Source organism: Lepidochelys olivacea, assembly GCF_965140295.1.
Source record: "Lepidochelys olivacea isolate rLepOli2 genome assembly, chromosome: 2".
NCBI classification, from domain to species: domain Eukaryota; kingdom Metazoa; phylum Chordata; order Testudines; family Cheloniidae; genus Lepidochelys; species Lepidochelys olivacea.
In genome coordinates this window covers 122,102,786-122,126,995 of record NC_140412.1, presented here as the reverse complement: position 1 = coordinate 122,126,995, position 24,210 = coordinate 122,102,786, and the positions used below count along the sequence as shown (strand labels likewise).

At 38.7% G+C, this 24,210-nt stretch overlaps 2 protein-coding genes across 2 annotated transcripts in view; both read left to right on the top strand.

The window, feature by feature from the left end:
• The window catches only part of MYLK4 (myosin light chain kinase family member 4), a 101,469-nt gene that overhangs the window by 44,935 nt on the left and 32,324 nt on the right, over window positions 1-24,210 (top strand). The window lies entirely within an intron of this gene.
• On the top strand, window positions 18,125-19,702 carry LOC311515645 (myosin light chain kinase 3-like; the record flags this gene model as incomplete). The annotated part of the gene is made up of 2 exons (XM_084618881.1): window positions 18,125-18,787; window positions 19,697-19,702. The coding sequence occupies 2 exons, from the start codon at window positions 18,125-18,127 to the stop codon at window positions 19,700-19,702; spliced, it is 669 nt and encodes a 222-aa protein (XP_084475007.1).

Below are 24,210 nucleotides of genomic sequence, written 5' to 3'. Positions count from 1 at the left end.
AAGATGGTATATTTTCTCGTATGAAGTTAGAGATGACTGACTCAACTGTACAACAAAATTTTGCATCTTTTGGTAGCAGAGTGTTCAGCAGCCACCTATATATTAAAACAAATTTCCAATGAAATACCCACACTCTTAAGGAAAAATCTAATATTTGCATCTACACGGGGCATACTGCAATGTATTAAGATTATTACAGCATCCAATTTTACTAATTCTCCTCTCATACCATCATGGGATAACCCATTCCTCAGGCTCAAGGCCAACTCCACGCTTAAGACAATTTGGATAGAAAAAAGGATTAACAAAATTTAAAGAGATAATACAAAATGATAGACTGGCCTCCTTCAATTACATGTGTAACGAATACCAGCTACTGCCATCTCACAATTCCCTCTTTCAGTGACTACACTCAAGGCTTGATGCCCGGATGGGGAACAGCTGGTCTGTGTCAACTCACTCTTCTCTAGAATAACACGTTAAGAAACATGGAAACAAAAGTCACTATGTAGGAATTATTAATAGGGGCTTAATGCTTTGCAGTACCCTCTCAATCTCAGTCTCAAAGAAAAATCTATACGACAAACATTTAAAGCAACCGTCCCTTTTTGCTTCCTAAAAAAAATTAATAATCTGGCTTCACGTGAAAGATACTTCAAGTTCTTTATCCTTGCAGTTCTTTCAGAACAAGACATTAAAGAGGTACTACTGGACTCCAGAGCGTTTGTTAAAGGCTAGATCAGCAACAGACTGAGTGTTGGAGAGACAAAAAGCCACATGCCGGCCTTTCCCACATTCCCTGTACCTGTCAAAAATGTATATGTTCTGGAACACGACATTCAGTGCTCTCTCCACAACTGTAATGTCACTATTTTCCCTTCTCTAAACTTGTGTATTTTAGGGGTTCTGGAATTACTAGTTAACATTAAGAAATGGATTGCAGTAACTATTCTAGTGGCCAAAAAGAGAGATTTCTGAGAAAATGGAAATCTGCAATTCCTCCCTCATATGCAGACTGACTGACTGAGCTCTCTGCTACTGCATACTGGAAAAAATGACTCATAGAAACGTGGAAAAAATAGGAGGATGTCTGGTCACACAATAAAACCTTTGCAATTTAGTATATGTTAGTCCCCGTTACTCATAGACTATGTGCTCACTTATTTATTTATTTAGTCACTATAATAATTAATGCCTTGTATTACCTTTACAGATTCAGTTCCCACCCCCAACCCCGCAGGTTTTGCAAATAATGACTTGCTGAACTTTATTATTTATATGCTCTTTCCACTTTGTGGAATATGTATTATGTAATTATGTAAAATGCATATTTGTATTTATATAGGGTTGGTTTTGTTATATGCTTATATTTTATATAAAATAAAATAAAAAATCCTTCTGGCTTACCAGACTGTGCTGGAACCCAATTTAATCACATCTGAATTTTAAACTATGTTGAAGTTTTCAGTTAAAAACCCTATGTAGCAGAGACTAAAGCATGGGTGTGAACACATAACTTCTATAATAATTTTAGATATGGACACAAAATGTTTTACAAACCTAATGGCCGATTCTCCTCCTGCTTACACCAGTTTTACACCCCTGTAACTCTGCTCATTGTGGATAGTTCTGTGAAAACAACCGCTCAATCTGCAGCAGCAGTTAAAAAAAGCTAACAACGTCGGGAACCATTAGGAAAGTGATAGAATATAAAACAGAAAATATCATAATGTCACTAAATAAATCCATGACACACCCACACCTGGTGTGTGCAGTTCTGGTCGCCTCATCCCAAAAAAGGTATATTAGAATTGGAAAAGACACAGAGAAGGGCAACAAGAATGATTAGAGGTATAGAACAGCCTCCATACAAAGAGAGATTAAAAAGACTCAGACTGTTCAGTTTAGCAAAGAGACAACTAAGGGGTGAGGATATGAGTTCTATAAAATCATTAATGGTGTGGAGAAAGTGAATAGGGAACAGTAATTTACCCATTCACATAACATAAAGACTTGGGGGTCACCTGTTGAAATTTAATAGGCAGCAGATTTAAAACAAACATAAGGAAGTACTTCTTTACATAGCACACACTTAACCTGTGAAACTCATTGCCATGGGATACTGGGAAGGCCAAACAAGAGAACCAGGCAGTAGTGTCAGTGGGGCCTATCTCTCTGCTTCTTTTCCTCCCAAACAAGGACTTGTTATCTGTGAACCCAAAGAGCTGTTACATTTTGTAAAGTGAAAAGACGTTATGAATCTTTCTCCAGAAGGGACTGTTACGATCATCTATTCTGACCTTCTTTATTACACAGGCTATAGAATTTCACCCAGTGATTCCTGCACCAAGTCCAACAACTTGTGGTCGAATTAGACCAAGTAATATTATTTTAGTTCTACAAATAGAAGAAGAGAGCAGATGGGGATAGGTCAGGGAAGGGCGAAGAGGGCCTCTGAGGTAAGAAGAGAGTCTGTTTCATAACAAGATGTTGCTCTTCTCATGTTTCCCAATCTCAAGAGTAGAGTCACTGGACATTTGGGCATCTAAAATTAGTCTTTCATTAACATCTATACAACAAACATTTAAAGCAACTTTAAGTTTACTCTTTTTGCTTCCTAAAAAAAATTAATGATTAACACTGAGAAACAAAAGGAAGTGCAAAGAATCTGGATCCTGCAGCGATGTTAACCAGCCTACACTGCACATTCAGAGTTTCTCTTATTCCTGCTGTTTTTGAAATTGTAGTTTCATATTTTTGGGAGGGGGTTAGGTGTATACTACAAAAGAAGCAGGATGGTCAGTGTTGTCAGATGTATGATGCTGCAGGAGCCTTAATCTTTTCTATTTCTTATCTTAACTGTGCAAATATATGGTTAGATTGTGGCTAGCCTTGTGCTGACACACAGGGAGGGAGCAGGTGCAAGAAACCTAGTCATAATCACAGTCTTTACACTTCCCAAGTCAGAGGATTGATTGATGCAGATGCCAATAGCAGCACTAGTCCTCCTAGATGGGGCAAGGAGGAAAAGGGAAAGGAGAGGATGAGGCCATAGCCCCAGATCCCTTCTGACTGGCCACAGGAGAGTATGGGGCAGACCTCGGGCACACATGCTGCCCCCTTTCCAAGGGGGTGACAGGTGTCATTCTGCTCAAAGTCATGTAGCACGGCTGAATGCATTATGCCAGAGGTATTAATGTATGCATTTTGATTCTGATCCAATGTACAAAAGAACATACTATTTTTTCTACAATCTCCCATCAGTGCACAAGATGGCTGATGAATGAGACAGTCATGAAATTAATGAAGCTGTTGATTGTCAGTCTCTTGTCTCCTCTGTTGCCGAAGCTGGCAGATATGTAGTGCGTGAGGTAGAGGCTTGCAGGAACAGAAAGAATGGTCTTGTAATTAAGGAATGTAATTGGAAATTGGGAGAGATGGTTCTCCTCCTGCTCAGCCACAGATTTCCTATATGATGTTAGACAAATCAATTGGGCCACCATGTCCAGAGGTGTCCACTAATGGTGTGTTCTTTATTTGCTGCATGTGTCTCAAGTTGGTCAGCCAATTGTTGACACCCAGATTTAGAGGACACTCTTGAAAATTTCAGCCTTAATCTCTGTGCCTCAGTTCCCTATCAATAATAACACTTCTCTGCCTCACAAAGATACTACAGTGCTGAATACAATAACTCCCATGGGAGTTAGGCCCATAGGCACTTTAGGCATTTATCTGCATTTTAAGTGTCCAAATACCTTTACAAAGCTGGTCCTAAATGATGTAGGAGCTTAAATCTCATTGAATAGTCCCTTTTGAAAATGGGACTTAGACATTTAAGTCACTTTTGAAAACTTTATCCTATATCATAATTCAGATGCACTAGAGAACAGAATTAAGCTATTTAAATCTGAATATTCCTGACTTGAATACTTGGCTTTGCAAACTTAACATTCTTTTAATGTAGATTTTTGGTATGGAATACAAAATACAGCACCTTTTCTCAGAGCATCTCAATCCGCTTTACAAAGATGGGCAAGCATTCTTACTCCCCACTTTTTTTTTACATAAATAAGGAATGGAGGCACAGGCAGTTTAAGTAATTTGCCAAGGTCACTCATGTAGTCAGTGGCTGAGTTAGGGTAGCACCTGCATCTCCTGAATGCCAGTGCCTGCTTTAACCACGAGACCACACTGTCTTCCTAATAGACTTGGCCTATTTGCCAGAGCATATGGCTTTGGTCCTATATTATTGTATTGTATTATATTATATTTTATATTTATTTGGTCCTATTGTATGTGCCATTTTGAAATTCTATGGAAGAATGATGACCTCACATTATCTGAAAGAGAAAATGGAGAAGGCTCTTCCTTAGTTCCATGGGATTAATAGCTGTTGGGTATAGGCAGTAATATGGGACTAATAGGAAGTACTGTTCATAGGCAGTACCGTGGGATGGATAGGCAGTGCTCCTATGTAGGCAGTAGCATATCTCTAATAAGACAGTTCCTCTTATTAAATATTTCCACAATAAAAAAAAAAAGGGGGGGGGGGAGAAAATATGCAGATTTCCTCACTGCAACATGAAGGAATAAGCAAGCTCTGTTTTCCTTTTGCTTTGGATGAGTTGGTTTCATTTAGCTAAGTGTGCTTTATTGTTTGTTTGAGCCACAAATGTATCTAGGCTTATACTTCTCTGAATTCTTTAAAAAGTAACTTCCAGCTGGGACAAACTTTCAGTTTCGGCTTGGCCAAAGAAATGACCCCTTTTGCTGCTGCTAAAGGTTGCGTAGGTCACATCTTGGTATGTTTATGTGCATTCTGTATAGTAATGTATGAGAGAAACAATACCTCTGTTCTTGGGACTGTAATGAAGCATTGTGGCCTTCAGGTCATTGGGCTCACACTGTTCCCACATGCACCTCTGCCAGCAACTGCCTCAGAGCGCTATTAGGAAGTGGAATCACAACCCATTTTGCCCTTGACTGGGTGCCTACGCTGCTGCTTCACTCCTCACTCAGTATCCCTTCAGTTTAGATAGTGTTTGAGTTCATTAGGCTGCACAGTAAATTTCAGTTTTCTTAAACAAATGCAAAAGACAGGACGCAATAAAGAAAAGAAATAGTAAAAAAAATTACAGATAATTGGAAATAAATACATCTATTTGAACATGATCAAAAGCTCTGCTGGAGGAGGGGGTCTAAGGCCTGCCTTACAAAATATCACAGGAATTACCTACTGCATGGCACAGTTACATCTCTCCAAAAAGCTATTTCCTAATGCCAGTGAGTCTGCCAGTGAAGGGTCTCATCATACCTCAAGGAAGGCCTGTATGGTGTCCCAGGTTTTTCTTCCATGTTAACCAGGAGCCACCACTCATACACTCCTATTTCTATTTATGTACATATGACCGTTGCCATAGCTCAGTAAACTACTGTGCGGTGACATCATTGTTCTTGAGTAAAAATAATACTAATATACTTAGCTTCTTCCTGTTACTCTCCTAACTTCATTAAGTTAAATTTCATATATACTGTTGCCCTCTCATACAAGTTTATCTTAACTGGTCTTTCAGGTGCAATGAATATCAATGTATGCTTTAATAAAAAGGGTTTATGCTGACTAGGTTTGATCTAAATAGGTAGTCGTAGGTGCTTCATTTGAAAACTTATTATCTGGTTGATTGCCCGAAACACCATCTTGAGAAATTGTTTCAATACTATGGAAATTGTAAAAGCTGCTTTCTTTCCATGCAGAACACAAATATAGAAATTAAATAATAAATGACACACAAAAAGCTACATAAAAAATGAACATTGCAAAGTCAAGCTCTCAAATGTTAGGAAATGCCAGAACTAAGGTTGCCTGTGTCAGAATTAAAATGGTCTGTGCAACCTTAGTACACCTGTTTATGCTTAGGAATTATGATACAATCTTTAATTTCATGATCACATACTGTTTTTCCACAGGATCCTGCCTCATTCAGTGTGCAGGATTGATGGTGCTTCCTGAATGAGCAACTATTAAATACATTGTTTATTTCCTCATTATTCACTGTGTGGCCCAATGCCAGTACTGTACAGCACTCAAACCAATTCTTCAACCCTCTGCATTCTAGGCAGGCTGCTTCCTCCTTTTCTTCCAGGCTACCTAGGCACCATAAGAGAGAGCACAGAAGAAAAATAGTCTTCTGCACTTAGATTTTGTGCCTGGTGCCACAGCAGTCCCTGGCAGTTGGAAGGAGGAAATTATGGGGAAAGTCCTGCCAGGCCCTGTTGTCCAGGGATGGAACATGTTCTGCGCAGATGGAATATTCAGAGAATGTAGCTGCCAAACTCTAACAAGTGTACTGAGCACATGGAAACAGATTTTCAGAAGCTCATAAATTGCCCAAACTTAGGTGATTTTTCTTATGGAAATGGCATAATGTGACACCTCCCCCCCTTGCCAAATTTATGTTCTTGCTTCAAATCATGGAGATGCTCTAGCATCTCCATGAAATCACGGTAAGAATTTTTTTAACGATGTATTTTTATCCAGGCTTTTTATCAGAAATGGTGGAGACTTTTTAGCTGAAACTTCAGTCAGAGGCAGATAGCCAATATGGGGCTGCAACTTCAATCAGAGGCAGATAGCCAATATGGGGACTTTCAGCCTGAACATTTAAAGTTCTGGTAAAGTTATAAGTGACTGAAAAGAGGTCACTAGCTAAGATTTATATTGCAAGTACAATTCATATTGGACAGACTGTTTCGCAGGCACAAAATTGAATCTGTGGGATTTTTTGACTGAAAAATCTTGCTGCTTTATAGATCTGAACCAGGAAAATAGGTATTTTACTATTAATTAAAATAAGGTGTACAGAATGTGGACGGTTATATTTTTTTTCCATGCCTGAAAAAAATGCTGCCATTGTAGTAAATAAGAGCTGAGTGCTCAGCACCAATGAAAATCAGATCATTTTTATTTAGGAGTCTAAATATGAATTTAGTTGCCTAACTTGATGCACCCAAATTTGAACATTGTGGCCTAAGGTCTTTTAAAGGAGACAAAGAAATTGCTACTCTGAAACTTGATTTAGCTTGGTGGGAAATCAGGCTTATACTATGCTTTAGGATGTGAGGAATGGAATCCACTATTAGTTCCAAAGTACAAATTATTTGGTGAGAGTAATCATGATATAATTTGGGAATTATGAATGTGTGACTATTTGGACACCAGCCCCTCCTAAAGTACTTGAAGTTGAAAGTAATGTTGAAAGTTATTAGAAAGGTAGATTCCTTAAGATTTGCTATTGAGCCTTCCATTTCATGTGTAACCTAGCAATCTCAGTAATTTGAGCATTGAGCGCCTGTTCCTCAAACTGGTTGTTACAACTAATTAGGCAGGCATAATGGTTGTTAACAAGTGGGATTTTCAAAAACAACTCGCTCTCCTAAATCAGTTAGGCACTTTTGAACATCTCACCGAACGGTTTTTGCTGTAACGCTTTTAACGAACAACTGCCAATTTCTTCCCTGCCTCTCTTCCCTGATTCCTCATTTCCTTGACATTTAGGCCCCCCCGGAATGAAGCAGCAGGGGTGGTTCTACTCGGAATCTAATTTACTAACTTAAATTGCATGGAGTAGCAACAGAACATTTTTCTCCCTTATGGAAGCCTCAGGTGAATTTAAGCATTAGAGTATCTTTCAAAGTTTTGGAACATAGCAGGTCTCCTCCTGGACCTCACAAGTTAGCTCAGAGTCTCCATTAGGAATTCAAGAGATGCCACTAGTTTTGGTTATTCTAAAGGAAGCTGCTGACATTGATAATTTCCCAAGTGTCTTTGAAGTGGGGTTCTTTGGTGCAGATAACATTTGCAGTTTTGTGGCCTGCCATCTGGAGCCATCATTTAGTTGGACCATGCAGTGGTTAAAGTAGATAAAAACAGAGGATGGTGGTTATGATGTGTCTCACAGTTGAGAAGTTATTAAATAGCATCATCTTGTGTTGATGGGATGCACCATGCAAAAGATAATGGGGGACCAAAGGAGAAATGTATCTGAATGGAATTTCTGTCCCCAAATACCAAGCCCATAGCCAGCCAAGTAAGAATATATATGTGCATCTGTTGCGCATAGCGTTGAGGAGGAGGGTTTCTGGTGAGCCCTTACCTCACTCCCATAAATACCATCATTTGTAATTGACCAGGACCAAGGGAACACGTTGAAATATTTGATGCAATTTCCTGCATTTGAGGACATTTTTATATAGCTCACACCCCTCCTCCTCTTGCTGAATAAATCTACTCCTCCAGAGGCAAGTTATGTTTTATTAAAATAACAAATATAAATCAGCCTAAAGCTTCGGTTTCCCCAGACATGAAGAAGAGCTCTGTGTGGCTCGAAAGCATGTCTTTCTCACCAACAGAAGTGGGTCCAATAAAAGATATTACCTCACCCACTTTGTCTCTCTAATATCCTGGGGCTGACATAGCTACCACTACACTGCATACAAATATATACCAAAGCCACCAAAATCAGCAGCCATCTCAATATAAAAGTATATCGGGCTACCCTTCTCCTATCTCTAAAAATAAAGGACCCCTCTTCATCCACCACCTACATAATCACGTTCTCTGACATCCATATTAAATATGAATGTGCCATTTATTGCAGTACTTTGGTACTAGACTTTCTACACAAAGAAGTGGTGAGTTATGGTAGTTAGGTCTTGCCTACACACAGCTTTTGCACTGATTTAACTAAATTGTTAGAAAAAACGATTTGCTTAAGTTGGCTCAACCCCCTACTATGGCTGCACTCAAAATGGTATAAAGGTATTTGTATCGGAATAGGTTCTTTCAGTAAATTAACAATCCCGCAGTGCAGCTGCAGAATTAATGCATTCCCACTTTTGGTCCAACACACAAATTTTAAAATGTGGGTATATCACTATGGTGCAGTTGGGGGCAATTCATCTCTTAAAAATATGTTATGAATACATAGGCAAACATGGTCACTGTTGAGAACTATTTTAATTAACACCTGATATTTGCTTTTTTATTTTTAACTTCACCCTTCTTCCATATTCCCATAACATGAGTTTTGTAACAAGCAGAGAAGGTTCTACCCAAAATGAAAAGAACTAATACAGAGTTTACTAGAAGACCACTAGTCCCCTCTAGTTGCATGGCATTGTATTGCCACAGAGATACCTCTGCTAGTCTAGGTATTCTATCTCTATAGTATTTTCACAGTTATAGAAGATACTAGAGGAGCTCTCAGTGAATGCAAAATTAACTGTTTGTTTTATAAAGCCAGCTGGACACAGATTGATAGCCTGAAACAGATTGAGGTTCTGTCTAGCTCTGTATCTCCCTCACTTGTTAAGATTGCCTGTGGTGTAAAAGGTCATCACACTGTGTCCATAAATTCTGACGTGGGCTGCACAGTTATGGACTAGAGAGTGGAGTCATTTTGAAAATGAATGAAAAACTCAATGTTGATATTCATCAATATATTTCTGTTGGAAGAGCTGATATGTTACTTTGTAAAAGTGCTACATCCCAAAAGGCTAAGTGGCAGTTTTGGAACTCTTCTCCACAGCTGTTTTAAAGGAATTTTCATCGGTACAGTTTCCCTTCACACTGAAATCACATTCACTGTGTTTTTAGGGTGTTCTGAGGGAGTGAATGGAGTTACTTACATCCCATTTTCCATATAACCACTTCTGATGACAGTCCCTTTTAAGTTTTTCAGGCTATCCATCCTGCATTAACTTTTTTTTTGTAAGAAAAGGTCTTTCGTGGTTTATAAATTTTTAATACAGGATGCTAACTGCCAGAAAAGTTTTGGAAGGCAACCAAAGATTTTAACCAGTCTCCCTAGCACATGAAATGAGGTACAACATTGGTGCACCTGGAGACAGTGCTGCTTTCATTCCTCCATTTCAGAACTATGACACCTTTGGCTTTAGCCTCAGAAAGTCAGGAATTTTCCTTTAAACTGGCTTCCTGGAAATAGAGTTCTGTGCTATTAATGGGTAATTTATCACACTATATTCTTCAGCCTTGAGAAAATCTTTTTTTTTTTTAAATGGGTGAAAAAACAGGGACTACTAAGCAGAGGTAAGAATCTTCAGATGGGGTCTGACATCTCGGGTGGCTGGGGACATCATTAGTGGAGTCTAACCAGCAATAAAGAAGTCACCGACTTTGCCATTTATGCTTTAATATCAGACATTAGATTATTTCTGTGCATAAGACTGCTGATTAGGAGCGTGAAATTATAATCCTTACTCAACCTTTGAAGCATTTCACAAAGAGTTCCATTTACAGCAGTGTAGTCACCTAGTGTGAATTCTATTTGAACTGAGTAAATATTACTTGGTGTGACTGCAGTGATACTCACCTGAGTAAATGCTACTCAGTATGAGTTAGGTTTGTAGGATCAGGCCACAGAAGATTATATTCTTAGGACATCTTCTTAGTAAATGTCTTCCATTACAGTATTCTGGGAGCCAAGCATTTTCCAGAGTGAGGTGTGCATTATGGCAAGCATCTTTTTGTAAAAAGTTATATGTTAAAAGCCTTTGCAGGGTTTCAGAAGCTACTTTATAACAAGTGAAGCCTTAAAGGAAGGTCCTCTACATGTCTTATAATTATGTGTCTTTCTATTTGCCTTTTCAAGGTAATTTGAGTCAATAAAGACACAAAATTTTGGAGAGACCGAGCCAGCTACATTGAGAATGGTTACCAGACACTATTTCATGTTTATTGAGGCTGTATGACATGTAGGGACTTTTCAGTTAAAAAAAAAAAAAAAAAAAAAAAAAGCCTCCTCCAGTCATTAGGTGGTTTCTAAAGATTCATCAGAGGACTCTGTTGATGATCATCTTTTAGTTTGTTTCAGGCACTTACTGTTGTGATTTATCACTAGGGGCATCTATAGAATATCTTGTTGCCAGAGAGATTATGGAAAGGGAGGTCAGAATTCATAATTAACAGGTAATAAAGATACAAATAAATGCAGAGAGCCCTATGGGGCTATAAATTCCCTAGTCATACCTCATGAAGCTCAGTGCCAAAATTTTCTTGCTATATGCTCCTAACTCGTGTGAAGCAGTTTCCTTTTCAAACCCTAAGTGGAGTTCCAGATGAGTTTTTTGGGTGGATCCCATGGGATCCATAAACATATGTCACGTATGATACAGTATGTCACTTACTTTTAGGGATATGATTATTTCAGCTGCTTACGCTGAGGTACTCTATGTAGCTATTGGTCTTTGAAATGAGTTGATGTGGATAAACCCCTTGATCCATGTTGATCTGTTTTTGTTGTTGTTGTTTGATTTTGGGGGGTTGAGAGTGTTCCTGAAATCTGTGAACTTTCAGTAAACAGCATGACTTTCTGAATCTGCTTCATAGCTTTCATGCTTTCTTTCTAGTCTTTCAGTTTCTGTAAGTTTATATTGTTTAGGGAGCCATTGCCATATATTAGAGCAGGAGCAGACATGCTTTAACCAAATCTATCTTTATGACACTACTGTATATAGTAGTCTCTCAGCTCCTACTCCAGCATATACAAATTTATATTTTTGGATAGTGGATCTCTTGTGCCTAAAAGCTGAAATGCGTTTCTCATTTGAGACCCTAGAGTTCTCTATAACAAATTCAGTAAGCATGAGGGGCTTTTTCAGTGATGTCTTTCTTTTGCATAAGGATAAAAGAAAACAGTTTTCTTTGTAAATTACCTATAAAATCTGTGACTGAGGAAAAAATGCCAGGGTCATAAATTATACAAGTTACACAGATATGGCTTCTAATGTTATAGATGTTAATATAATTTCTCTGCAAAAAAACCCCCAACCCCCGCCCCCCCAAAACCTGCAAAATGTACAGTACTTTCTCTATTAGAAGATGAAAAAGGTAAAAAAAAGACTTTCTAATTATAATATTTTTTATTATTTATAAAAGTTATTTATGTAGCCTGGTGAATTTTACAGCACTTTAAAAAGGTAGATTAAGATATGTTCCCTGTCCTGAATAGTTTGTAACCGAAGCTTCACAAAATGGACAAACAGAAGCCAAGACACAGGGTAAGAGCTGGAGGGAGAGAGGTAGTGGGGATTGCTGAAATAATTGGATTTTAAGAGAGAAGAGGAATACTCTTCCAGGTATATAGGGCAACATGATAAAAGGCATAGAACTGACTGTGGGACAATGAGACAAAAAGAGGATTAGGATGGAAGGCTTGGGAAGAGTAAGGGGAAGTCAGCAGAAACTGAGAACAGAGTTGTATATGAGGGCAGGATTATGAAGAGCTTCGTATAAAAATATAAATCAGATTTTCATTTTTTGTCATTAAAAATGAATATTTGGAAAATTTTGACCTGCTCTAGCAAATAGTAATATACGTATGTGCATATGTATCTAAATGTACATTATATGTACTACAACCAACCAAAGCTATTATATGTGTTATACTAGTTTAGAAACTTTAGCTGCTGTGCAGTATTTTTTTTTATTTATTTTTTTTTTTTTTGCTTCTTAAAAGGTGCATATTTTCCACTCGGGTTCTCCCTAATAATCTTAATAGTAACTGTGAACTGTAAACCTGATCTCCTGCTATTGAAGTCAATGGGAGTAGGATCAGGCCCTATCTACCTACAGTGTGAGTTTCACAAAATAATGCCTATCTACACAAGTGAGGTTTTTTGCTGCTACTTTTTTCTGAAGTGTGGAAGGTGGAGATCACAGTGGCCTGGGGCTGGTAAGCCAAAGCTACTTGCACTTGTGTTATTTTTCTTAATATACACCCCTCCAAAACTGATCCATGCCAGAATTTAGAAACAGAAATGTCAGAAGGATTTGTGTTGCTTGCACAGATGACTAAGCAATGACTGGAATGTGCAGTGTTCACCATACACGTGCTGCAAACTCATGAGTGGCAGGTGTTGGTGTTTTGTTTGGGGAGGGTGGGAAAAATAAATCCTCTTTAAAAAAAGGAAAGAGAACAGTAAAATATTGCTCTGGATATGGAAACTTTGGAGACACATTGTGTAAAACAATTTGGTATTGATGACAAGGCATTTTGCTTTATATATGATAAAGTATAGAGACAGCAGTCTTACATGAATTATAGCATAACCCAATGCTTGGCTTACAGCCAGAGAAAATTGGAATCAGACTCTACTACTCAAACATTTCCACTTGAGCTCTTGTTTATGATGTTTGGTGCCAGCAGCCATAAATTTATGAGGTGCTCTGTCTAGGCTTGTAATGAATAGGAAATATGAAATAACTAATCTGAAAGGACATGGGGAGGAGGGAAAGTAGGAGGGGAACCCCTTTTGGAATTGTGCCTTTAGAAGAAAACAAGATAATGCCAGGAAGTTGGCATCTCAGTCGCACCACCAAGGGTGCTAGGCAAACACTGAAGATGATATGAATGACTTGTTTAGAAGAAAACGTTCTCTAGCTTTCCACTTGCTGATAGAAATGCAAAGAGCAGATATTTTCCCATTTTACTGACTGGTAACTCTTGTAGATTCTCAGGATTTACTGAGATATCAGTATTTTTCTAACTACTTTGAGCCTGATCAAAATCCCATTGACTCAATAAAAACGACTCCCATTGTGTTCAACTGGCTTTGGATCAGAGTTGGGAGCGAGCATCTCTGAAGCTGAGATTGAATGTTTAGAAGCAGATGGATACATTGATAACCAGACCTGCTGTGGCATATTGAATCATGTAGACTAATTTTTCCAAAATAATAGCCACAAAATTTCCATTGAAATGAACTAAGAACATAATTTTGACAGGAGTTTGAGTGAGTTCAAGGGTGTGAACAAAATCATAACTCTAGCTTTCTAACCAGTCCATTCAGACACCTTCTTCTGTTATGCTCAGCTCCTTTTATCTGTGCTTGAAGAATTTGTCCCTAAATGTATATCCATTCCACAAGTACACTTGGGGATGAACTTATTCTAAATACAGAATTATCACTTCCTTTAAAAACCTGTTTTGTCCTATTCACACCAGCTGCTTGTTGTCACATACTGGCTGGACAGTAAAATATAGAAAGTTACAAGTACTTTTGTACTGTAAAAAAAAGGAGGAGGAAAAACGCACTCCCCACTCCCAACTCCACATGAGTTTTTTATATTTCTTTCAAAATTTGTATGTGACTTCTCTACTCACCTGCAAAATTATATATGCAACGTTAAAGCCAGTTTTGACCTGTTTGTAAAAGGTCCTTTGTGTCAGTGCAGAAACAAAGATGGAAGGAAATGCAGGGGTATCTTGGGGGTAAACTTCTAATACATAAAATTCCTTTAAAAGAATGCAGCATCAGTAGACCACCAAATACAGATAGTCTTCTAAAAATATTTTCATTTCTTATTAAATACTGTGAATTTTCACAGGTAATTAACACTAAGTTATTTAGCATAGGTGTTTCTGTTATTCTGTGGAAAATCTCCCAATGTTCACTAGCCTTCTGGCCAACACTGTCACCGTATGGTGTGGTGGCTGAGTGTTAATATTCTGAGCTATAATATAAAACACATGGGAAATGGTGGCTTGCTCAAAACCTGCAGAAAGGTTTCTTTTTACATAATCATATGGGTGAGTTTCTTTGTTTCAACATCCATAAAACACAACCACTGCCAAAGTTGAAACAGTTCATCTCTTATAGGCTGGTTAGAAACTTGTCTGCAGAGCAAATGTATATGCTTTTTTCACTAGAGCACAGTATCACCTAGAGCTGATGAAAAGATGGCAAAAAGATATGGGTTTGCCATTTTTTTTCATCAACGTGCAACATTTTATTGAAAATGTTCACTGAAATTTCACAATGCAGAAAATTTAAACATGTCATATCATTAAACCTAAGTTTAGGAAATCCGAGAAAAAAGGTGATCGTGAGTCAAATTCTGCTCTTTGCTTGCAGTCTGGAAGACAACAGTTATTGGGGTTACTTTGGATGAAAACAGGTGTAAATAAGAGTAAAAATGTGGTCTCTTTTTTAAAGCTAGTTTTTTTATCAATATTTAATGGAAGCAGAAATCCAAAAGGCAGCAATGCTGAAAGAGACTTGGGGCTGATAGCGCAATGTGTTAGGGTAGCAACAAAGATCACTGCAATTTTGGGCTGCATCCATTGGCGCATTACTTCTCAGGACAGGGAGACCCTTCTCTCTATGGCTGTGGCGCAATCTGGAACGTTGCATTCAGTTCTGAGCATCTCATTACCAGAAGGATATTGACAAATAGTTGCAGGTTAGGTAAGTGCAATCAAAATACATGAGGTTGGCGATGTGTTGATTGTAAGGATTGGTTTATGAGAACAGAATGAAAGAATTAAATGTGCACTGAATGGCTAAGCAAAGACTCAGAGTGCAGGGTGAAGCAGCCTACAAATACTGAAGAATGTGAACACCCAGGATGGAAATTCATTCTGTATCGTAATAAAGTCAGTCATAGCTGGGAGTAATAGGATTAAATTAAGAAAGAGCTTGTAAAGCACTTTGAGAGCTGCTGATTAAAAGTGCTATATAAGAGCTAGGTATTATTATTATTTTATTATTCTATTAATAGAGTGCATTGATGTAAGTGCTTGGGGAAAACCTTTCTAATTTTTGGTGATAGAATTACAATAATAATCCATATAATAGTGCTGTAAAGGAAAATAGTGTCCCTGCCCCCAGGAGCTTAAAATTTATATAAGTTCATCAAATTGGCTTATTCGTGTGTTTGTGCTGCTAAGTTTTTAAACATACATACTACGCTGATTTTATTAAAGTACTCAGTAAACGACCATTTTGATGTATTTCTAATGACATTTCCCTGGGTAAGTGTTATGAGAGATTTAAATGTTTAGTACGTGTGGCCTAGTGTATAAGTTAGATTTTAGATTTACTATCAGTGTAGCTGACCCCTCTTTTTATCATTTCCCTGCTCCCGCAAAAGAACATCCATTTTAAAGAAGAACCTCATGACTGACATGCTTTGACTGAGACGTCCACCACAACCATCCTGGCTGGATGGGTGATGACATATAATAAACCATTGGTCTTTTGTGTGCAGAAGGAAAAAGCTCCAAAGTTAGAATTGTGAACCTCTGTACAGACATTACAGCTGAGATGAATGGCTCTGCAAATCTGGCCATTTTGCAGATGGTGCAAACACCTCTGCTGGAATTTTGTAACTAACAGGGGCTTCTGCAGATGTGTAACTGTCAAGAGAATTTAGTTTATGTTTCTAGCGGAGATGAATGGAAGAACACTAGGGGCCTCAAACGTAACTGTTCTTTACTGGAATCTCCATGATGCTCTTGTTTCAGCATTCTTTTTAGTGATGTCTGGTGTATTATTCTTTTCATGAAATAGGGATCCCTAAACTCTCTTTTTCTACCCACTTGCCTGCTTTTAAATCATTGCGTCTTTTAAATCAATGCAGTGGAGGTACTGTTAACCATAACATATGATTGCAATCTCTCAATAATATCTGCTGTGTAAAGAGGAGATCTTAATCCAAGTTTCAGGGTCATGCCTGGGCTCACTTCAAGTTTCACTCAGGGTGACAAGCTGCTGTCATGAGGGGGCTAATATACCTTGGAACCTTTCTTAAAAACATATGATAACCTGAAAGCAAATAAAAGCTCCTGAATCAATTCAGTGCATTATCAACACTAAGTGTACGTTAATTCTTAAATGACTAAAATAGGTTTCAGTGGAAAGCTTTTAAAAATCCATTTGTGAGTGGTTATGAGAGATAGAGCTCAGGCAATTAAAAATGGAGAACATTTTAAACACTACAGGCAGAAAACAAAGTAAGTTTAAAATATGTAGCACTTTATATATATAAAACTCTCTGTGCATGCTATCTAATTATTTCTCACCATCTCCATTTAACATATGTGAAAACTGAGACAGGGAAAGGAAATTATTTACCCATATCACAAAATAAGGCCTAGATCCTGCAAGTTGATCGATGTGGACAGACCTCTTGCTGCCTCCAAAGTCCCTCTGACTTCACATTAGTAGTGTAGCTAAACTGGGATTGGAACCCCAACTCTGGGTTAATTCTTCTAGCCAATATGCATTGCTGAACAGGGATTAGAACCTGGGGATTCCAGACTCCCAGTCATGTGATTCTTCCTCTAGACCCCACACTGACTTTATGAAAAGTGAAAGCCCTCAGGAAAACATTTCTGATAGTAAAATAATGACTGGTTTTAAGGGAGCCGTTTTCAGGTAGGCAATAAAAAGAATGGAACTAGAAATCGTTGCTAGTGAACTTCATTTTCTGAATTTTGTAGTCAGATCATTGTAAATGATAAGAGGCTTCATTGGTGTTATATTTAACTACACTGGATAACACACACGATTAAGCTAAAGCTCTGGTTATGGGGGGAAAGACTCTTTAAATTTTGGATTGCCTGTGTCTGATTTGTTGTGGTGATTGCCCAGTTTAAAGAAAAAGGCTGTGGCTTTCTATAGTGTCTGCATACCAGTGTCTCTCTCACGTTCTCCTATGTATTATTTGTATATCACATCTCTCTCTCTTGCTCTTTAATGCTGCCTTTGATAAGAGGTTTCTCAAGCAACTGCAGGTTTGAATCTGAACAATTTACATTAAGCTGTAAAAATTTCAAGAGCCCAAATTTAGCTTCCCCTTAAGGGCCCCTATTCTCTTCAGAACAGAGATCACATTGCATACTAGATTCATGTTTCTGACAAGCAGTAACACTACTGCTAAAGTGTCTTTACCCATAGTGGCTTCTCAGATATCTTGTAGCCTTTACACTGTCAAATTCCATTCCCTCCTCCCCACAGGTTTACGTCACTGAGCAGAATGCATTTAGGTTGCTCAGCAAATGTCTGTCTCTATATCCATTTCACTTTAAAACAAGTAAAAAAAAAAAAATGAACAGGAGTGTTTTTTCCTTTCTAAGTAATCCAGCTGTCTCATTACTTTGTGATAGTAAAATGTATTTGGATGTTTTTCAAATAGCTTGAGCCTGATTTGCCAAACCTGGATTTTGTGTCTGAGAAGACTGGATGTGGAGCTTTCTGAGCAGATATTGGCCTTAAATAGCTGACCATCAGAGTATTTTCTTCCCCTAACTAGACCAGCATAATGACCACCTCCAGTAGGACGATTGCTGCTACATCCAGGGTAAACTCCTTGGTCAAAATATTTGATCCGAGTGCCTTACAAAACCAGGGGCTTGCTAATGAAGTGGAAACTACGCAAATTCCTCTTGCTGCAAGCAAACATGTCAGCTCCTCTGAAAGTTTTAACACCTTGGATGTGAAGTTTGCCTCCCTTGGTCAGAAAATAGATAAGTTGTTGACTGTGCAGGACAATGTCCTTCAGACGCTAAACAGTGTTTCCCAGGAAATGTGTTGCATTGAAAAAGACATTGAGATGTTAAAGGCAAAAGCAACTGAACCTGGACCCACCACAGAAACAAGTGAAAAGCTAAATAACTCTGAAATGAAGGGGCTGTGCATAGAAATGACCAATACCCTTTCTGACATGAACAAGAGTGCAGAACAGCAAGCTAAAAGATTAGATGGAATGGAACAAATAGTGCTGGGGTTACAGGAGCTTATAGGGTTTGTGACTGAGAAGTTTAAAACGTGTAAAATCACTGATTTAATTCTCAGAAACAAAGCTCCTCCTAAGCTTGTCAAGGTTGGTGGTTACATAAAGAAATATAAGGTTGGAAACAATTTCAGAATGCAGACTTTCTCAGACAAAAGGGATATGGGCACGTCCAGCAACAGAAACGAAAAGGTGAGCCCAGGTTTGTTTTTCATTTTGCTGAGGACCATTAAATTGTATGGTTGTATTTTGCTTTGCGCTCGGTATTTTAATTTATTTCACCTTAACACAACCAAACCTGTATGCTTTAATATTGAACTGTATTAGACAAAACTGAGCAACTTTTAATGAAAATGAGTCAGAAAATCTAGTCAATGGTGACTGCGGTCATTTTCTGTAATGCTCTATTTACAGTTTCCTTGTGTTAGAAAACATAGTTAGGGGCCCAATTCTGCACCTATTGAAGTCAATACAAACTTGATATTGATTTCACTGGGAGCAGGATCTGGCCATGGATTTTGCTATGATATTCTCTGGGTTTATAATTATTTGGGAAAAGCAGTTCAGTGAAGATCTTATGTGGCCTCATTCAAAGCTCATTGAAGTTGGTGGAAAAACTCTCACTTGCTTCAGTGAGCTTGAAATCAGTCCCATACAAGTCACTTCATTACATGTATTTTGCTGCAGTACTTATACACTTCTGCTGACTTTCAGGGGAGTTTTATCTGAGTAAGAATTCCAGGTCTTGGCCCTAAGAAGGTTAGGTTCACTGTAAATGGAACTTCAGTTTGTATAAAATCCCCTGAAATAAAACTTTTCACTCCGCTTCACTGGAAATGGAGCTTTTCTAGGTTTTCCATGAGCCTGATCTAAAGCCCATTGGAATCTATGAAACAATGTCCATTAACGCTAATGGGCTTTGGATCACTCCTGCAAGCTTGTTTCATTGTGCTCAGATCTGGTAACATTGATATTAGCCTCTTAAGTTTAGATGTTTTATAAAATTGCTCTGACAAGTGATTTTCAACATTAACTACAATAAAATGAATTAAAATGGGTGTTCCCAAATCTTTGCTGCTTTATTTTTCATTTTGTTTAAAGGTGTAAAACTTTTTAGGGTTTCATACATTAGAAGACCCATTCTTCAATATCACAAGCTTTTTAGCAAAGGAAAAAAAATGTGTGAAGTTACTAACAGGAAATGGTGCTACTTGTATTGAGAAGTTTCCACATGACTTCAGAATGTCCCCCGAATGGCTAACCAGATGCCTGACTATCTTTAAACAGCTCTACTTCCTAGTTAGCTAAGTAGTGCTAGAGCCAACATATGTAACTTAGTAGAGGCTAATGGAATCTGAATAGCAAGAGAGGAACAACTCATAAAGCTCTTTCTTCCAGTCAGTTAGTCCAGTTCTCCCCTGTGTCTTGTGCAAACTTGTTTTCAGAACATAACTGGATAGAAAAACTACAGCTGTATAAAACAATGAAATGACAAATGATATTTTTACAGCAGGATCTTTTTGAGTGTCAGAAATTCTAATAAAAAAAGGCTTTCACCTTGGTACTGTCACCTCCATTAATGAGTTGTAGGCTGGTTGAATGGAAAAAATGTTACTTATTTATAGTATCCGAGTTTTATTTTAAACTTTTTTTTTAATGTGTAAAACACCGTGCTACAAAGCTAGACACATGGGGCCTGATTGTCCTCAAACTAGTGTAAACCAAGAGTAAAACTGCATAGATGCCAGTAGAATTACACACTTATGTAAAATTGTTGTAAGAAAGAAAAGAATCAGGCCCATGATGCTAATGAAGTGTGGTAATACCCCTAGGGCCCAGTCAGAATCAGGGCCCCATGGTGCCAGATGCGGTAGAAATATAGAGTAAGAGAAAGGATGAGAGAGTAGTGGCCTTTATTGATGAATTTATGGAGGCATGCCAGGCGTAAGGGAGAGCCTGGAAGACGGCCCAGAGATGAGTGTGAGAGAAGATGACAAGCGAGACCAGCATCCTTGGCAGATTGAGCGAAATGAGATGGAAAGACACAAAGAGAGAAGGGAGGACACGTAGAGAGAGGAAGAGTTGCTAAGGGCCTTGAAGGGGTGGAAAGGAAGCTTGAATTGGATGCAGTAAGATGGGGAAGCCAGTAAAGGGATCCAATGAGCAGAGTGATGTAGTCAGAGTGAGGACTAGGAAGATGAGCCAGGGTTTCAGTGTAGTGGATGGGGCAAGGAGTGTGTTAGGGAGAACAGAAAGGAGGAGGTTATGGGGGCCTGAATAAGAGCATTAGCTGTGTGGAGAAAAAGAAAAAAAAGAAAAAAAAGCTTGGTCTCTTAAAATGTTATGTTTGCATGTGCATGATTTATTATAAAAGGATCATCATGTGAAATTATCAAACAATCCAGTGAACAATAGCAGAACTTAATACACACACATATTCATCCGAGACTTTTAATTTAGCTCTCTGCTAAGTATAGTGGGACTTAGTAAAAGATCCTTCAGCTGGGTTTGTACATTTCTTTTGCTGAGCCTGTTGCTTTAGGGCTGCCATTTACTGATTTTGGGGGCAAATAGAATCTTCTCTCCCCTAGGGAGGACAACAGTGTGTTTGCTGCAGCATTACTGGGAATGCTGGGTCCTGAGCATGCATTGTAGCAACACTGCTTGTCTCTTTGCCCACTGCATGTTTAGAATGGAGGCACAAGTTAGGTCTTAAAATGTTCTTGCAAAAACAAAGAGAAGATTTTCCAAAAAAGAGGGGTGGTGAGATGGGGAACTAAATAACTCCTTACACTCACACATGCCCACTGTTATGCCTTATGAAGATGTATCCATGAATATCTGTGGTATAGCAGCAGAGATATTATATGCATTCCAAGTGAAATTCAGCCCTTGGCAGGGGCTTGTGTACTGTAGAGACCCTGCAGTTTCCCCTAAATGAAGGAATAGTCAGAGCAGCCAGGTGAGTGGCAGTGATGAAGTGTCTCTTTAGCCTGTTCTTCATCAGCTCTGAATAGTCCAGATTAGGCAGGCTGCATTGGGAATTGGACCAAGAAAGGCAAATCTTACATGGACCAACAGGTCAGAAGCCCCTCATTCTCAAACAGGCGGAACATTGTTTTACCAGAGCAATATATCACTTTTTCACTATTTGCCCTCAGACCCTTTCCCTCTTCCAAAATGGCTGCAAATTGTACTTCTGCTCCCACTGAACCACCACGAACCGGAATAAACATTTACAAGCCCCTGGTAACCCAAACCACACTGGGGGCTGCAGTGACATCCAAGCATTGACACAACCAAGTTCATTTTGAATGCAGACCTTTATAAACTTCTATGTGTGCAAGCCCATAGAAGATGGATAGATGAAAGCAGAAAACCCACTGCAAACTGAACTGGGCAGGGAACCCAAGATTCTAGTTACCATGAATTTGTTAGGTAACATATTGGCTTGTGAAAAAATGAATGTAGAGGTGAAATGCACTTATGGCTTGACATCACCAAGTGATAGTGGGGCTGCGGAGATGTGCCACTGTGTTTGTCAATAGGGATAAGGCTGAAGCATATAAGAGGAGAAAAAAGTCAGCAGAACTCAGAATAATTAGATACATATTGTAGGACTATTTCTAGATCTATGATTTTAAATGAAATGGACAGGGAAAGAACTTGGATGCTACACTGATGGGGCCATGTAGGAACCTAGATAAACAGATAGAGTGATAGAGTGAACTCATGTTCCCCAAAGACAATGAAAATAGACGTTTCCATCCAACACATTACTCAATTACCCAATGGTGACAAAGTGGAGAGGCCATGGCTTATGTACTCAAAAAACCCAGAATACTGCATACTGTTTTTGTTGCAAACTCTTCCAGTCTAATGTTCCAGCCACATTGGGTTCTAGGGGAACAAAGGACTGGAAAAACCTGGCTAGAAATCTGGCATGCCATGAGAAGGCAGCAAATCACCAGAGAGCATTCCATAGGTGGAAAGAGCTTGAGATGAGACTAAGGTTAAAGGCCACCATAGATGATCAGCATCAAAAGAAGATTGCATCAGAGTCTCTTTACTGGCAAAATGTTCTGAAAAGGCTCATTGCCATTGTGAGAATGCTTACTACCCAAAACCTAGCATTGTGTGGCACTTCAGATCAGCTGTATGTACCAAACAATGGAAACTTCCTTAAAATTGTGGAGCTGATGGCTGCGTTTGATGCTGTACTCCAGGAGCATCTAAGAAGAGTCACCACCCAAGAAACGTACACACATCACTACGTTGGAAAAACCGTTCAAAATGAGATCATACAGTTACTGGCAACAAAAGTCGAACAGAAGATTGGGGCAGATCTGAAGTCAGCAAGATATTACTCTGTTATTCTGGACTGCGCACCTGACATCAGCCATACGGAACAAATTACTTTAATGGTGTGTTTTGTAACAACAACAGAATGTAGTGAAAATGTCCCTGCAATGGTGACTGTCAGAGAGCATTTTCTAGAATTTATTGACATTGATACTACAGGAGCTGGTATGAAAAATGTGCTCCTTAAAAAGCTGGAAGATACGGAAATTGTGATAGCTGACATGAGAGGTCAGGGCTACGATAATGGTGCCAACATGAGAAGAAAGAACAGAGGAGTGCAGACACCTGTCTGAGAGTTAAATCCTCAAGCTTTTTTTGTCCCATGCAGTTCTCATTCATTGAACTTGGTGGTCAGTGATGCAGCATGAGCTTCTAGTGACGCTGCTGAATTTTTTAATGTAATTCAAAGCATCTATGTATTTTTGTTTCTCTGCATCAACTCATCAATGGCAAATTTTGAAGCAACATCTGGCAACATCCTCTCTGACACTGAAACCTCTGAGTGCCACACAATGGGAAAGTCGAGTGGAGGCGATAAAGCCTATCAAACACCAAATTGGGAAGATAGATGATGCCGTAGTTGCGAATTTGGAAGATAATGCTATGACAGGAACTGTGGCAGAGGGAAATGGAATCACCAGAAACATACATAACTTCAAATTTCTGTGTGGCTTAGTGTTGTGGCATGATATACTGTTTGAAATAAATGTTGTAAGCAAGAGACTCCAAGGTGTTGACCTTGATATATCTGGAGCAATGGAACAACTGGACAAAGCAAAGTCATACCTAAAGTCTTACCAGTCAGATGAGGGATTTCAAAATGTTCTGAAGAGTGCACAGAAGTTGGCAGAGGAACTTCACACTGAAGCTAATTTCCTGCTCATTCAAGAATACAAGAGTCACCGAAGAAGACATTTTGATTACGAGGCATGGGATAATCCCACAAGAGACCCCAAACAACAATGCAAAATTGAATTCTCTAACCAGGTGCTAGATTGTGCAATACAGTCAGTTGAAGAACGTTTCATGCAGCTCAAGGAACACTGCAATATATTTGGGATGTTGTATGATATTCCAAAACTCCTGACTATACCTAAAGAAGACCTACACCAACAATGCCGGGCACTAGAGACAGTGTTGACACATGATGACATGTGTGATATTGATGTGAGTGATTTAGGTGATGAACTGAAAGCCCTTTCAAGATACATTTCAGTAGAATCAACTCCAAAGGCTGTTCTGGAATATATGTG